At 40.9% G+C, this 12,931-nt stretch overlaps 1 protein-coding gene across 2 annotated transcripts in view; it reads left to right on the top strand.

The window, feature by feature from the left end:
- SLIT3 (slit guidance ligand 3) overlaps positions 1 to 7,938 on the top strand; it is a 413,252-nt gene extending 405,314 nt beyond the window's left edge. Inside the window, exons 33-36 of one of the 2 annotated variants that reach the window (XM_082212998.1) lie at positions 756 to 910; positions 1,597 to 1,882; positions 2,820 to 3,028; positions 4,741 to 7,938. In XM_082212998.1, the coding sequence (XP_082069124.1) occupies positions 756 to 910; positions 1,597 to 1,882; positions 2,820 to 3,028; positions 4,741 to 4,979 (889 nt within the window). In that variant the 3' untranslated portion in view covers positions 4,980 to 7,938. Of the gene's footprint in view, positions 1 to 755; positions 911 to 1,596; positions 1,883 to 2,819; positions 3,029 to 4,737 lie in introns of both variants that reach the window. The other variant, XM_082212997.1, reaches the window with a different exon arrangement.
- Positions 7,939 to 12,931: the final 4,993 nt, after the last annotated feature.

The raw sequence follows: 12,931 nt of genomic DNA, 5'->3' as shown, positions 1-12,931 counted from the left end.
ACTCCCATCATCCCTTGCTAACAGGACCAGTGGTCAGGGATGATGGGAGTTGTAGTCCCAAAACATCTGGAGGGCCACGTTTGCCTATGCATGGCTTAGACTATTCTCCCAAATCCAGTCAGCTCCAGTGCTGCTGACTCTTACTCCAGACCAAGTAGCTAGTTCCTGGCTACTCTACACACGTAATCAGGAATCAGTACCATTAAGATAATTGTGTGTTCATAGGATAATTGTGTTCATATGTTAGCTTAGGTTTCTAATCCTGGCTACAGAATAGAACATGAAAAACATGGTCACCATGATTCTCAATAACAAAGGGTGTAAGTCGGGATAAGAACTTCTCACAGTTTTTAAACAAGATATTAGTAGTGGGGTAGGGATTGGATTGGCCCATTGTAATGGTTTAGCCCTCCCCATGTCATTTTCCTGATACTGTATTTTTGCTCTATAAGACGCACTTTTCCCGTCCAAAAAAGTAAGGGGAAATATGTGTGTGCGTCTTATGGAGCGAATGCAGGCTCCATGGCTTCAGGGATAGCCGCCCAAAGCCTCCGGAGCGCAGCGGGAGATTGTTAGAGGATCACTGTGCCTCCGTTTGCATATTGTTTTGGAAAGTGCAAATTTGATAGATTCAGCTTTAAATGTGTACTGAATCATATTTCTTCTCCGACTACAGTAGAAGCCTGAATATTATAGTTAAACACCTTCCTAATTTCCGCTTTTTTTCTCTTCCCCCCCACCCCTCACTCTTTCAGTGTGGAAACAGTAAATGATGGGCAGTTTCACAGTGTGGAGTTGGTAATGTTGAACCAAACACTGAATTTGGTTGTGGATAAAGGAGTTCCCAAGAGTCTTGGCAAAATGCAGAAACAGCCTATAGTTGACGAAGATACTCCACTCTACATTGGAGGTAAGTTCAGTTTTTGACTGTTACTGAGAATCAAACCAGATATAACAATGGAAGACCCACAATTGTAGGGCTGAAGTGCTGGGGGAAATTATTTTTCCAGTTCAAATTACCTTGCCAGAACAGGTATTTTTCCCATAAGGAAAAGTATAGTTCCAGGGGGACAATTCAGATTTGGAAAATGGCAGAGGCAAAAGGGTGAAAACTCCTTTTTTGTGCCACAGTCCCTATCCCAATCAGTCTTTCACCCCAACTGGCACCTTCATTTACCTTTTTTTTTTTAAAAAAAAAGAAACAAATAAATGCAAAAATCTGTTCCTGGGGGTATTTGTCTAATCTCTCTTGGGAGGGAGCTCCACAAGCTGAGCTGAGCACTGTTTTGAACCTGGGCCACAGTGTCCAAACCTATTAGTTTAACCATTGTAATTTGTTTTGTTTGTACATAAGGTATTTATGTATATTTGAAAATCCAGTATGACTTATACTTTGGAATAAGATACCAAACAATCATGCTTAAGAAATGATGGAACAGGAGGGGTGTAAAGCGGAATATAATGTACATTGCGAACTACTACTATTCACTTACCTAATTCCCCAGTGTGACCATCCCATTTCATTGACACATATTTCTCAGAATACCTTGAAGATGCTGAAGTATTCCCTAAAGTGTTTTGCTATGTTCCTTGCAGGCATCCCTACATCCACGGGGCTGTCTTCACTGCGGCAGGGCACAGAGAGGACAACCAGCGGTTTCCATGGGTGCATTCATGATGTCCGCATTAATAATGAACTGCAAGATTTCAAAGATCTACCACATCAGTCAGTAGGGGTCCTTCCTGGTTGCAAGTCCTGTAACATTTGCAAACATGGCATCTGCCGCTCTATTGAGAAGACAAGTGTTGTCTGCGAGTGTCATCCAGGCTGGACTGGATCACTCTGTGACCAAGAAGTTAAAGATCCCTGCCACAACAGCAAGTAAGGGTGCTTCCAGACTGTTGCTATTTTCAGGTGGGATTCAATCACATACAAGCAAATCAAGTTTGCTTAATTAAAGTTGATTTAGCACTATTTCACAACAAACCTCCTAAAATAGGATTTTTTGCAATAAGGAAAGGAACAGGGAGATGCACTAAGAAAACATTTTCCTCTCATGTAAAAATCAGAATGAATGCTGAATAAATATCTGACATTGTCTGGTCTCTAGACAATGCATACAAACTAGGGAAAATGATTGATAAATAGGTTGCCTGGAAGTAACCTAAGTTTCCCTCTGTGTTGAATGGAAAACAGGGCAGGGGGAATGGGATATTTATGCACTAGTCAACAAACATGCTGAGAAAATGTGTGAGAGCCTGCGCCTGTCTCCCCCTCCCACCCCACAATGGTATGTTTTATGGAGAGCGAGTTAAATTTCAGATTTAGAACTGTGGATTTAAAATATGAGTCACAAAAACAACTACCATTCTTTCTGGTTTCTAAATCTCCATAGAATCTCCTTGCGCTTGCTGTGGACTAAGTGCTACTCATACATGCATGTTTTTCACAACCAGCTCACAATGCCAGCTCACATTTCCCCCATTTAATCTGGATTAATCCTTTCCATGAAAAATACAATAAATTTTAAAAAAAAAGAATGCTAACGACTCATTTGTGATATCAAGCCTCATCTGTAAACCACAGTATCTACACTTTGGGGGTGTTGACATTTATTGTACAGCATTTATCTGAGGCTTTTATGCACCACTTTCCACCATCTGATAGAAAGCAGTTTCTATATCGCAGAATAAAACATCAAAACTTACAATTAAACCGTTCATAAAAATCAACCTACAATTTCATTCCATTTTTGGAAGCTCTTTGTTCAGCTTGTGGTAGACACAAATTAGCTTTCTCTCTTTTTCTTTCCTCCAAGATGCCTCCATGGTAAATGCATAGCCACCACCTCTGCTTACACATGTAAGTGTGTAGAAGGTTACATGGGCATGTATTGCGACAGAAAGAACGATTCCTCCAACTCCTGTAGAGGTCTGAAATGTATCCATGGGCAGTGTAAGATCTCAGCACATGGGGAGCCCTCTTGTGAATGTGATCCAAATTACAGTGGAGAGCGCTGTGACAGAGGTTGGTATAATTGCAACTTGTGTGCTGTGTGCTTTGCCCTTACCTGTTTTGTTCATTAACAGATGAGTATAAGTGAAAAGAGTTCTGCAGATTTTTCCAGAGTCGACTACCATGTTAATACTGTATTTAACGTAGTGAGATGGCAAACTTTAAAAAAAAGATGAAACACATCTTGGGTGGTTCGACTGATAGCAACTTGCCTTCTAGGGTCCACTTAGCACCAACACTAGGATCCGTTTCTTTCACACATTTAAATGTATGAACATATGATCAAATGGCAGGCACATGAAGAATCTGTGGGAGTGTTCTCATCTCTCCCAGCCAACCTATGCCACTCAGTGCATGCAGTTATCTCCAAGCTTTCACTCTCTTGAAAGCTGTGGAAGGCCAGAGGTTATCTTCTCCTGGTCGACACTGACTGCCAGCACCTCTCCATGGTTTCAGATAGGGGCCTTTCCCAGGCCTACCTGGAGAAGGGATGCTAGGAATTAAATCTGGGAACTTTTGCATGGAAAGTATGTGAACTACCATTGATCTATGACTCCTCCCTAAACATGTGTCCAATCACTGTGAAGAAAACATATTATCAACTCATGACTAGGATGGGCGGTCTGCAAAGTTCATCAGCAAATTCTTTTTCTCAGTTTGTTGCAATTTGGTAAAGATTTTAATGAAGAAAATAATTTACTGTAGCCAGGAAATAAACAGGAAGAACCTCCAGCATGCAACTAGTAGTAGCTTTCTACCTAAAAGATAGCAACATAGCTCTCCTACATGCCTTCTGTCCCAAAGAACTAGTTGGATAAGTCCCAGTAAGGCCAATAAGTACACATGGTTCAGTGCATGATTAATCCAAATAAAATAGTCATCTGGTCTCTTAAAATATAGGAGCTAAAGTTAAGATAGTCCTGCACAGAAAAAGGGAAGAGGCACTGATACAAAACCCACCCACTGATGGGATATGAGACGGGGTATGATTCTGGTTCTTCGGTGCTAGCAGCTTCTATGCTGGGCCGGAAATGGGTGGTATGTTCAGAAGACCTCCCACCCCCCAAGTACCGTTGCTTACCTGTATGAGATACTTGGTTCTTATGTCCCGCATCACAGCAATGGACCTGAGATTTCTGTTGGGGACTTTTATTTAGACCCACAGTTCACTGGTGGATAATGTACACATGGACACGAGTATTTAGGTTTATGGGTTCAAATAGGCCACAACTTGATCCGGCGAAGGACGAGAGAGGAGCGCTCCCTGGCCACGCTGCGGTTTAAATTACCTGCGGCTACGCCTCCCGCCAGTGCTGATTGGTCAGCAGGGCCACTCCTGGGTGGGGCCCTGCCCAGCGACGCAGCCCAGATGGCAGCAAGTGGGGCATCAATCTCCACCCCCCGCCGGATCACTGCAGGGGCCCCAATGACTGCAACGCTACCCACCAGAAAAGGCTAATGGACTTGCTGCATATTGGGCTGTGATTTGATGCAGAATCCCATCTTCTACTGTGACAATGTGTGGAATTCAAAGTAGTGTTGTGGAAACTGCTGCCATAGATATATAGAACCAGCATATCTTCAAAATATTCTGGTATTAAGTGCACTTTGTAGCAATCTGATCTCGGCATAAGCCAAGGATAGGGTTGTGGTTTGGATTCATGTTCTGGATGTTCAAACAAATGATAAGATTTCTGAAAGCATGTGTTTGTTTGTTCTAGCAGAGAATCAGTGCCAAGGAGAGATTATCCGTGAATTCATTCGGAAGCAACAAGGTTCGATTGCATGCGTCTCCCTGGTCAAAGTGCCTCGTGTGGAATGTCATGGCAGTTGTGGGAATGATCAGTGCTGCATTGCCCTCAGGAGCAAAAGGCGGAAATATGGCTTCCAGTGTGTGGATGGCTCCTCCTTCACAGAAGAGCTAGAGAGGCATGTGGAATGTGGCTGTGCAAAGTGTTTATAAACAGCTGATCCACCTCTTTGCCCCTTTGTATCGACTCAGATGTGCTATCAAAAACAGGACCTATTTACTTTTAAGTGAAGAAGAGAATATTAAGTATATTGTAAAATAAGCAAAAAAATAGAAGTTATTTTTATTATGAAAAGTGACTATTTTCATCTTTTATTATATAAAGTATCTGACCGTTTTGGGTATATGTATCATATAGTGAGTTATTTTTACTATGGATTTTTTTTTTACAGTTGTAAAAAAGAAAATTGGGGAAAAATTATTCCGAACCTAAACACAGGGAATAATAACAGAGTATAGTTGATAAGCTTTGCACGATGGCCAGACGTGAAGGTAATAAAGAGATTGCCGCAGAAATCACAAAACAATTCTTTGAAAGGTTCTGGATAGATACACATCTAGGAGCTATAGCTCTCAGGCCCCCTTCCTATCCAGGCATGCTCAGTTAATAGCCCTTTCGGTCGACCATGGAAATGTTGGTTGTGTTTATCACTATTGTGAATCTGCTTGACTCCATTGCCAAAAAAAAAAAAAAGAAGAAGAAGCACATCACAATGTTGCCGTGGCTTGAGCCTTACGCACAGATATTATGCACATATTAATGCAATGGTGATAGTAACATGGTGTTTTGTCTTCTTTGTATGATTAATTCCCACACTGTTGTTTTTGTAATTTGTAGCATGGCCACTCTTGCAAAAGCAAAATGAAATGAAGGTTTTTTTTAAAAAAGTAACAGATGAAAAGTAAGCACTGTGTAACACCTCATCAACAGTAGACGAGATAATCCTGGTACCTGGCACAGCCTTCCCTGGCCATCCAGCACATGGAACAGCAATACCTTGACTCCCATTCTGCATGTGCAGACTATTGCGCATTCTTACGCAAGGGAAGGGCCATAAGGAAATCTCCTGTGGAGGTGACACCCTCTACCTCCAGATGACTTTATGTTTTAGTTTGCAATGCAAAGGATGCACTGAATGATGCCTTACCAGACTATGACAGTCCTTTTTTTTTTATCCCCACATCCTTACTATAGGAGTATTTCACTTACTCCAAGGGTTTTGCCACAGTGCCAATTAAGTAAACACAAATCTATTGTTCATGGCAGTTGGTTTCTGTACATGCTGAATATAAAACTACAAAGTAATGCAGATGACAAATCCTTCTTTAGATTCGAGTCTATCCTACGTAGCCTGAAACATCCTCATGGCAGCTGATTCATACAGCAGTGTGTGGAATGTCTCAACATACAGATTGCATCCATACCACTGCCAGACATTTTAATGGGCTAGCAGTGGCCCACATGGTAAGTCACTCTACATGTTACAGCTGCCATGTGGAGCAGTCACTGTAAGGAAGCTCTTTTACACAGTTTTCACAAGGCAGTCATAACAGAGAGACCAGTCTTTGTGAAGGGAAATGTTAACAGAACAAGACAAAGTCCTATTTGTTGACCACCTTAAATGCCTTTGACATTTTGTATACCCACGTCTGGCTTATTTTCTCAAGTCCTTTCCCCCCTTCCTTGCTTGGATGTGTAGTAAGAACAGCCTGTAATTCCAAGGAATCATTAATGAGACAAAGTGGAATATTCAGAAGTGCCTGAGAGAGCTAGTACTCCATGTTCAAGTTTGATCCTGAAATCCTAGCAAGATCCCCTGAACTTGGGATCAAGTCTCTTCACAGCAAAGGATAGCCATATTTACCGGGAACAATGTTTGTCTTTAAAAACAACCATGGGAGTGAATCCCACTAATGACCAGTGCAGCCTCTCCAAACAGAACAGATTTGTATCATGCTACAAGCATTTTACTCCTTTTTCAGATTTCAGGAGTCTGAAAATGCTTAAGAGTCTTTATTATAATTACAGTCTTCTGAAAGCCACAATAGTTTGTTCAGATTTCCTTATGGATTCTCAGGATAATTTCAGACAGGAGGGAAATGACTGATACAATAGTTGCCTTTCAGAATAAATAGTAGTGCATGGAGCCTGCAATCAGTGAAACGTAAAACAATCACCAGTTACTTTGCCAAGAACTGATTGAAATAATACAGTTCAGGAGCTGGTGGGGGAGAAAAGGCCGCTATGGAGGGTGGGGGTTGTAATTTTGAGCACAATATGTGATGCTAGAAGCAGCTGGAATTTATAATGTAGAAATGTACCACAATCTGTAGAGACCAAAAGTTTGCAAAAGCAAATGCAACAACACTCTCTTGTGTGAACAAGACTTTGGCACAAGTATCCTTTTCTTAATGATTTATTCTTTTTCATGGCATCTGTTATCCAAGAAGCTATTGCCTCTCTGTTGCTGAGAATGAAAATCCAGCCAGAATAGCCCATTCACAGAGTTGTAATGCTACCAAAGGCTATACACTGCCAAGAAGAAAGTGGGGAAATAATTGTATTAAGATTTAACAAAGTAAAGAAAGGAGGTACGATTTTCATAAGTGTCTTCTTTAAGTACACAAGGTAAAAAAGCCATCAATGTTTTGTGAAATAATTTCAAGAATGTTTCCAAAATTGACAGGATGAAGAAGAACTAGCCACAGTAGAGTGAGACTGGCAGTGTTCCATCAGTACATATTTGGACTCTGTGGTGATTTAGAAGAAAGGACACTTTATTTGTTTTCTACCAGTGGGCAGTTTATACTGTGCTGTGTTTCAGCTGATATGATATGGAATCTTTTGTTTTGTTTCTAAGTGCCAAAAGGTCTATGAAGTTAGTTTTAAAAGTGCTAATTAGATCTCTTTAAACTGCCTAAATGACGGTACATTTTGGCTATTGTAAATGGAACACAGTAGCTTACTTTAAAAAAAATTAATATAAAGAAAGATGCTAACCCTATAAAAATTGTACATTGGCAATGTGGGTTGCTATGAATTTTGTGTATTTTACTAGATTGTCCTATTGTGATGTATTAAATTTAAGTAAATTGTTGGGTTATGGACAAATGTACCTTGTTCTGTGTTGCTATGCAAGTTATTTTTCTATCCACTAGGTGCACATTTTCACCAGTACTATACTTGCTTTAATTGAGTGAGCGCCTCTGGAAGCTGCCCATGTAGCTACACAGTTCACGGAATTCATTGTAGCACGTCCAATAGAGGACAAAGCATATGTGGATGAACGTATGGAAGAAGGTGTTGCTTAATATATACAGGTCCCAAGCCATTTAGAACAGCGGTAGGCAACCTAAGGCCCATGGGCCACAAGCGGCCCACAGGGGTTGTTTAACCGGGCCCCAAACCGCCCCCAAACCGAGCCGCCTGCTCAGCGAGTCCCTGCCTGCTGCACTAAACCGGCACAGCGCAGTGTGGGGACTCGCTTCTGCAGCGCTGAAAATCGCGTCTGCACAGACACTGGAAATCATGGACACATGAGCAGTCTGACCCACGGAGGGATCTCCGCTGGAGTGAACCAGCCCAGGCGAGGTAAACCTTGCTGGCCCCTGATTTAGAGCTTTAAGGGTAACACAAGCATCTTGGGTTGAACCTGGAAACAACCTGGCAGCCAGTGCAATTTTAACAAGGCAGGCATGATTTGATCACTTAAATCAATATGAAGAAAATAAATAGGTAGAAATAAGACTCCAGCTACAAAACGAAGCGCACAAAGATGACTTGAAGCCCCTTGCATCACGCTTGAAAGAAAGCATATAAAACTGAGTCAGCCTTGGACATCTGCCCCAACCCAAACAAAGCCTCTCCTTGCCAAAATAATCAAAATGAGTGTTTCAAGTTTGCTTCTGACTTACTAGCTTACTTAAAAACAACAAGAAGCTGAAACTTCCTTACATACAAAGGGAGCCTACTAGTCATGGCTATTGTATTTCCTGTACGCATTCTTCCTCTATCTGTTGTTAAATAAATAGGCAAGAGAGACAGATGCATACTAAATAGTCTCTTTATGCATTGAAACAAAAAGGCTTTCACCTAATGCTTCTCTTCCTTCCACCTCTAAATATCACATTAAAATGTTAGGGGCCAATACTGATTCTGTTAAGGTTGTAAACCATTGGTATGGCCTCAAACTGGAGGGAGTGGTGATATATGGTGATGGCTGAACACCAATAATGTTTTCCTCCAAATTGACCAGAAAAGCAGGCATATGACATTCAGTTACAGAGTCCAGACTCAGAGACCTATGTCACAGTGCATGAGACAGGCTGAGTGACAATGTATCTAGTTTTGCTAACCCAGAAGTACCTCAGGTTACAGTACAGTGGTACCTCGGGTTACATACGCTTCAGGTTACATACGCTTCAGGTTACAGACTCCGCTAACCCAGAAATAGTACCTCGGGTTAAGAACTTTGCTTCAGGATGAGAACAAAAATCATGCTCCAGCGGTGCGGCAGCAGCAGGAGGCTCCATTAGCTAAAGTGGTGCTTCAGGTTAAGAGCAGATCTCTGGAACGAATTAAGTACGTAACCAGAGGTACCACTGGTTTTAAACACAATTTTTTCTTTCTTTTTTGGGAATGGGAATGACACATTGGGGCTGGTTAATTTTTTAGGTTGGAACTACTTTTATTGAATTACTTCTAGCTCATGCTAGCTTTAGGTCTCCTTTTTGACAGCCCAGTGGAGTTTCTGACATACATACAACACTATGTCATATGAGACATCCAATAGTCCAGGGTGACTGTAGGTGTTTTTCAGGGTTGAAGTAATAATGTAGCAGGAGCCACATTGATTTGTTAATACCTGCTATGTTCACATACATTTGCATCCCTACCCACCACTTTGTAACTCCAATACCAAAAGATGCGCATGGGAAGGTGAACCCCACTCTGTTCCCTCTCGCCCCCCAACTTCCCTGTGGTCAAGTGCCCTAGTGTGCGTACACACACGTTACCCAAGAACAGCAGAAATTAGCTATGCTGGTAGAAAAGTACCTGGGATAAAGGAATGCCATGAGGGGAAAAGGTTCCCTAAGTGCCTTTTTTCGTTAAAGTTTTATTTTGGTCCTTCAAAACCCAGTGTCCACTCATGACTCAACCAAGTTCTTTGCACATTATGAATGAAGCATTTTTCTGGAATATCCAGTGTGATTCAAGACTGGAATGATTAACACCAAAAAGGGTGGGTTATGGGAGTGATCAGCACAACTGAGAGATCAGGAACAGTAAATTCCTGTTTGCCCATTCGAGAGAAGCAGAACACATGATCAGACCTAACAACTTTACATTCCAGAACAACACAGCATTGCTGCAAATCTAACTGGTGGTCTAATGTTTTTAGGGTCTTATTACTGCACCTTGGGAATATTTTCCATTCTGACATATGATGACATCCTATTGATGTCAGTTGCTTTTCAGATATTAGGCTGGCTACAAGGCTTTCCATGCAGTGCATTCATATGTAAATTTACTCAGAACCAAGTTCCATTGAGGGTTGGACTACAATCTGAGGTGAAACTGCTTGCTCATTCATTATATTTTGATTAACAAATGCCTTTTATTTTGGATACTTATCTTGGCTTGGTGTTACTCAGCTTTAATATGAGGATTAGTTTATGGATTTCTAGGAAATAAAAACTTTTAAAAAATAAAAGTCAAAATATATGCATAATGTTCCATGCAGTCAGCATTTTTTCAAAGAGGTTCATGGTGCTGAAAAAGAATTATAGTAAGGCAATCCAGACGTAGATGAAGTCACTGCTGAAACAGTGCTAGTTTTAAATAATACCAGGAGAAATCTGGAAAGCTTTGCAGGGAGCCAATTTTAAAAGACATATATTCAGATTTCTTTGCGTTTACATCATAGGTATCACCATCTTTAACTTTAACATTTATGATGCAATTCAACCATCCCTCTTTAAGAACTAGAGCCTATAAGCCTTCAACTGAAATTTAATTCTAATAGTCTTGGCTTGCCAAAGCTTCCCATGGCAGGGAGCTCTGCCACCATCACTCCTCCTATCCGTTTTGATGGCTGTGCAGATGAGGTAGCATTATTGTGGGGTACAAATGTTTTCCCCCACCCTGCAAGATCGTTAAATCTATTTATTTATATTGTTGTCTGCAAATGAACTACCTGTATGCTTTCTGTCACTGTTTCAGCACGACATTAAAAGTAGTCAGTAGGAGGGTGCCGTGGCTTTATTAAGCCAATCAGATTTAGTCATGCTGTGATGTCATGGTGGGGGAATTAAGTCAATTCAGAATGGTGATACAGAGTTCCTGCTTTGTATTGTCCTCATTTTGAATTGCTTTGTTTGATCTGAGTGACATCACATGGTCAAATCTGATTAGTTACGCAGTGTTGTGACTGATTAGGTTAACACTTTTGCCCTCTTGGTCCAAAGTCCTGCAAAATCAGCTTTGTACCAGTTGCAAAAATATGTGAAAAATGCAGCTGCCCCCAGCCCTTTTCAGATCATCCTCAGCCCAGAGTAGCAACCCAACTCTTACTAGGGGCTGTCTGCCATTCTCAACCTGACATTGTAGATATCTAGAGAAGACAAGGAAGGTACTTAGAGAAAGATGATTAGCCCACCAAGTTTAATGGCCCTTGCTTCTGAGTAGATATTAAAGAATTGCATTGTTAAAATTTCATAAAATCCCCACCAAAGGGATTACTTCATTGTAAGAAATACTGTGCATCTTAGGTGTACATCATCCTATGAAAGCTAATTTCAGCCTGCATTAGAATCTAAGAGGCAATACACCACATAATGTATGTTTTATTTTACAGTGAAACTATGGGACCTAAGCCAAAAGTAATTTATATAATAAAATAATAATTAAAAAACCCTTTTACTTTTTTTACAAATGAACTGCTTCCTCAGGCAGCTCTTTCCTCTTAAATGCTACTGTAAAGGGTCCTAATTTGCCTCATTATCACAGAGGACTTTTCTGCGTGATCAATTTAAATGTTCTTCATGGCATTTGGTTTCAAACCACTCTACTGTCTTGTTCTGTTTTAATCCTAAATCTTCAAACAAGTGTTATCACACTATACTATTTTCTTTGTCCCAGTTCACTTTCATGTTATTCAAAAGAAGTGTCTCCGCTCTCCTTCCTCCTGGCAATTACAAACTATACAGACTCGCTGCTCAGTAATGCCAGCTTCTACAAGTAATGCCTGCGTTTATTTTTTTAATTCATTTATTTAATATGCAAATTTTCTGTGTCTTGGTGACTGTGCGCTCGGATGTACAAGATCTGTGTACCATAACTAGCATGTTAACAGGCTGAAATCCAAACTGGTGCAAGCTGACTTCTGCTACTACTTCTTTCCTTCCCCTACATCCTTTGTGTGCCCCGCCCCCTCCAGTCTTCTACAGAAAGTTTCCCAATCCTTCAGAGCACAGTTCTAGGGATGCACAAAGTATTATGTTTTGAGGACGTGGGTGGGTGAACATCCAGCTTCATCTCACGGTCTATTATTTAATGTGTGAGGTCATAAAATAAAGGAACCAATAAGCTGCCCTGAGCTCCTAGGAAGAATGGTGAGACAGAAATGTAATAAAGTAGGAGGACAAAGAGAGGCTGTAATGTATGTTCTATCCATTAAATATCTGTCATGTGGTCCCTTTAAAATAAAAAGCTATATGACCCAGGAGGCCAGCTCTTGGAGAATTGACTCAAGAGGTGTGGCCTGGCTGGAGAAGCTGGTTTTCTACTCTATGCAGTCAAGTCTTCTGGGCCTCATCAAGAATAAAGCTTAATTTACCATTAGCTCTGCTTGTAATTTGTTTATAGTTAAGCATAAGACAACAAGACAGAAGCGTGACCTTCAGAATGTTGTTGTAATTGATACACAAGCTCAGAAGAATTAACAATAGGTTTGAGCCACAGCATTAATTCCATACAGTGTAGAGATTGCTTTGCTTCATTCATATAGGGCTGGCATCAGACTTCTGGCGGCCATTGGCACACTGCTGTTGATACCACCACTCCATGGCCAAAACCACAGAGAATTTTTTTTTCTCATCTGCTG

This window comes from Podarcis vaucheri, assembly GCF_965113315.1.
Source record: "Podarcis vaucheri genome assembly, chromosome: 2".
NCBI classification, from domain to species: domain Eukaryota; kingdom Metazoa; phylum Chordata; class Lepidosauria; order Squamata; family Lacertidae; genus Podarcis; species Podarcis vaucheri.
This window is presented reverse-complemented; position numbering and strand designations above follow the sequence as displayed.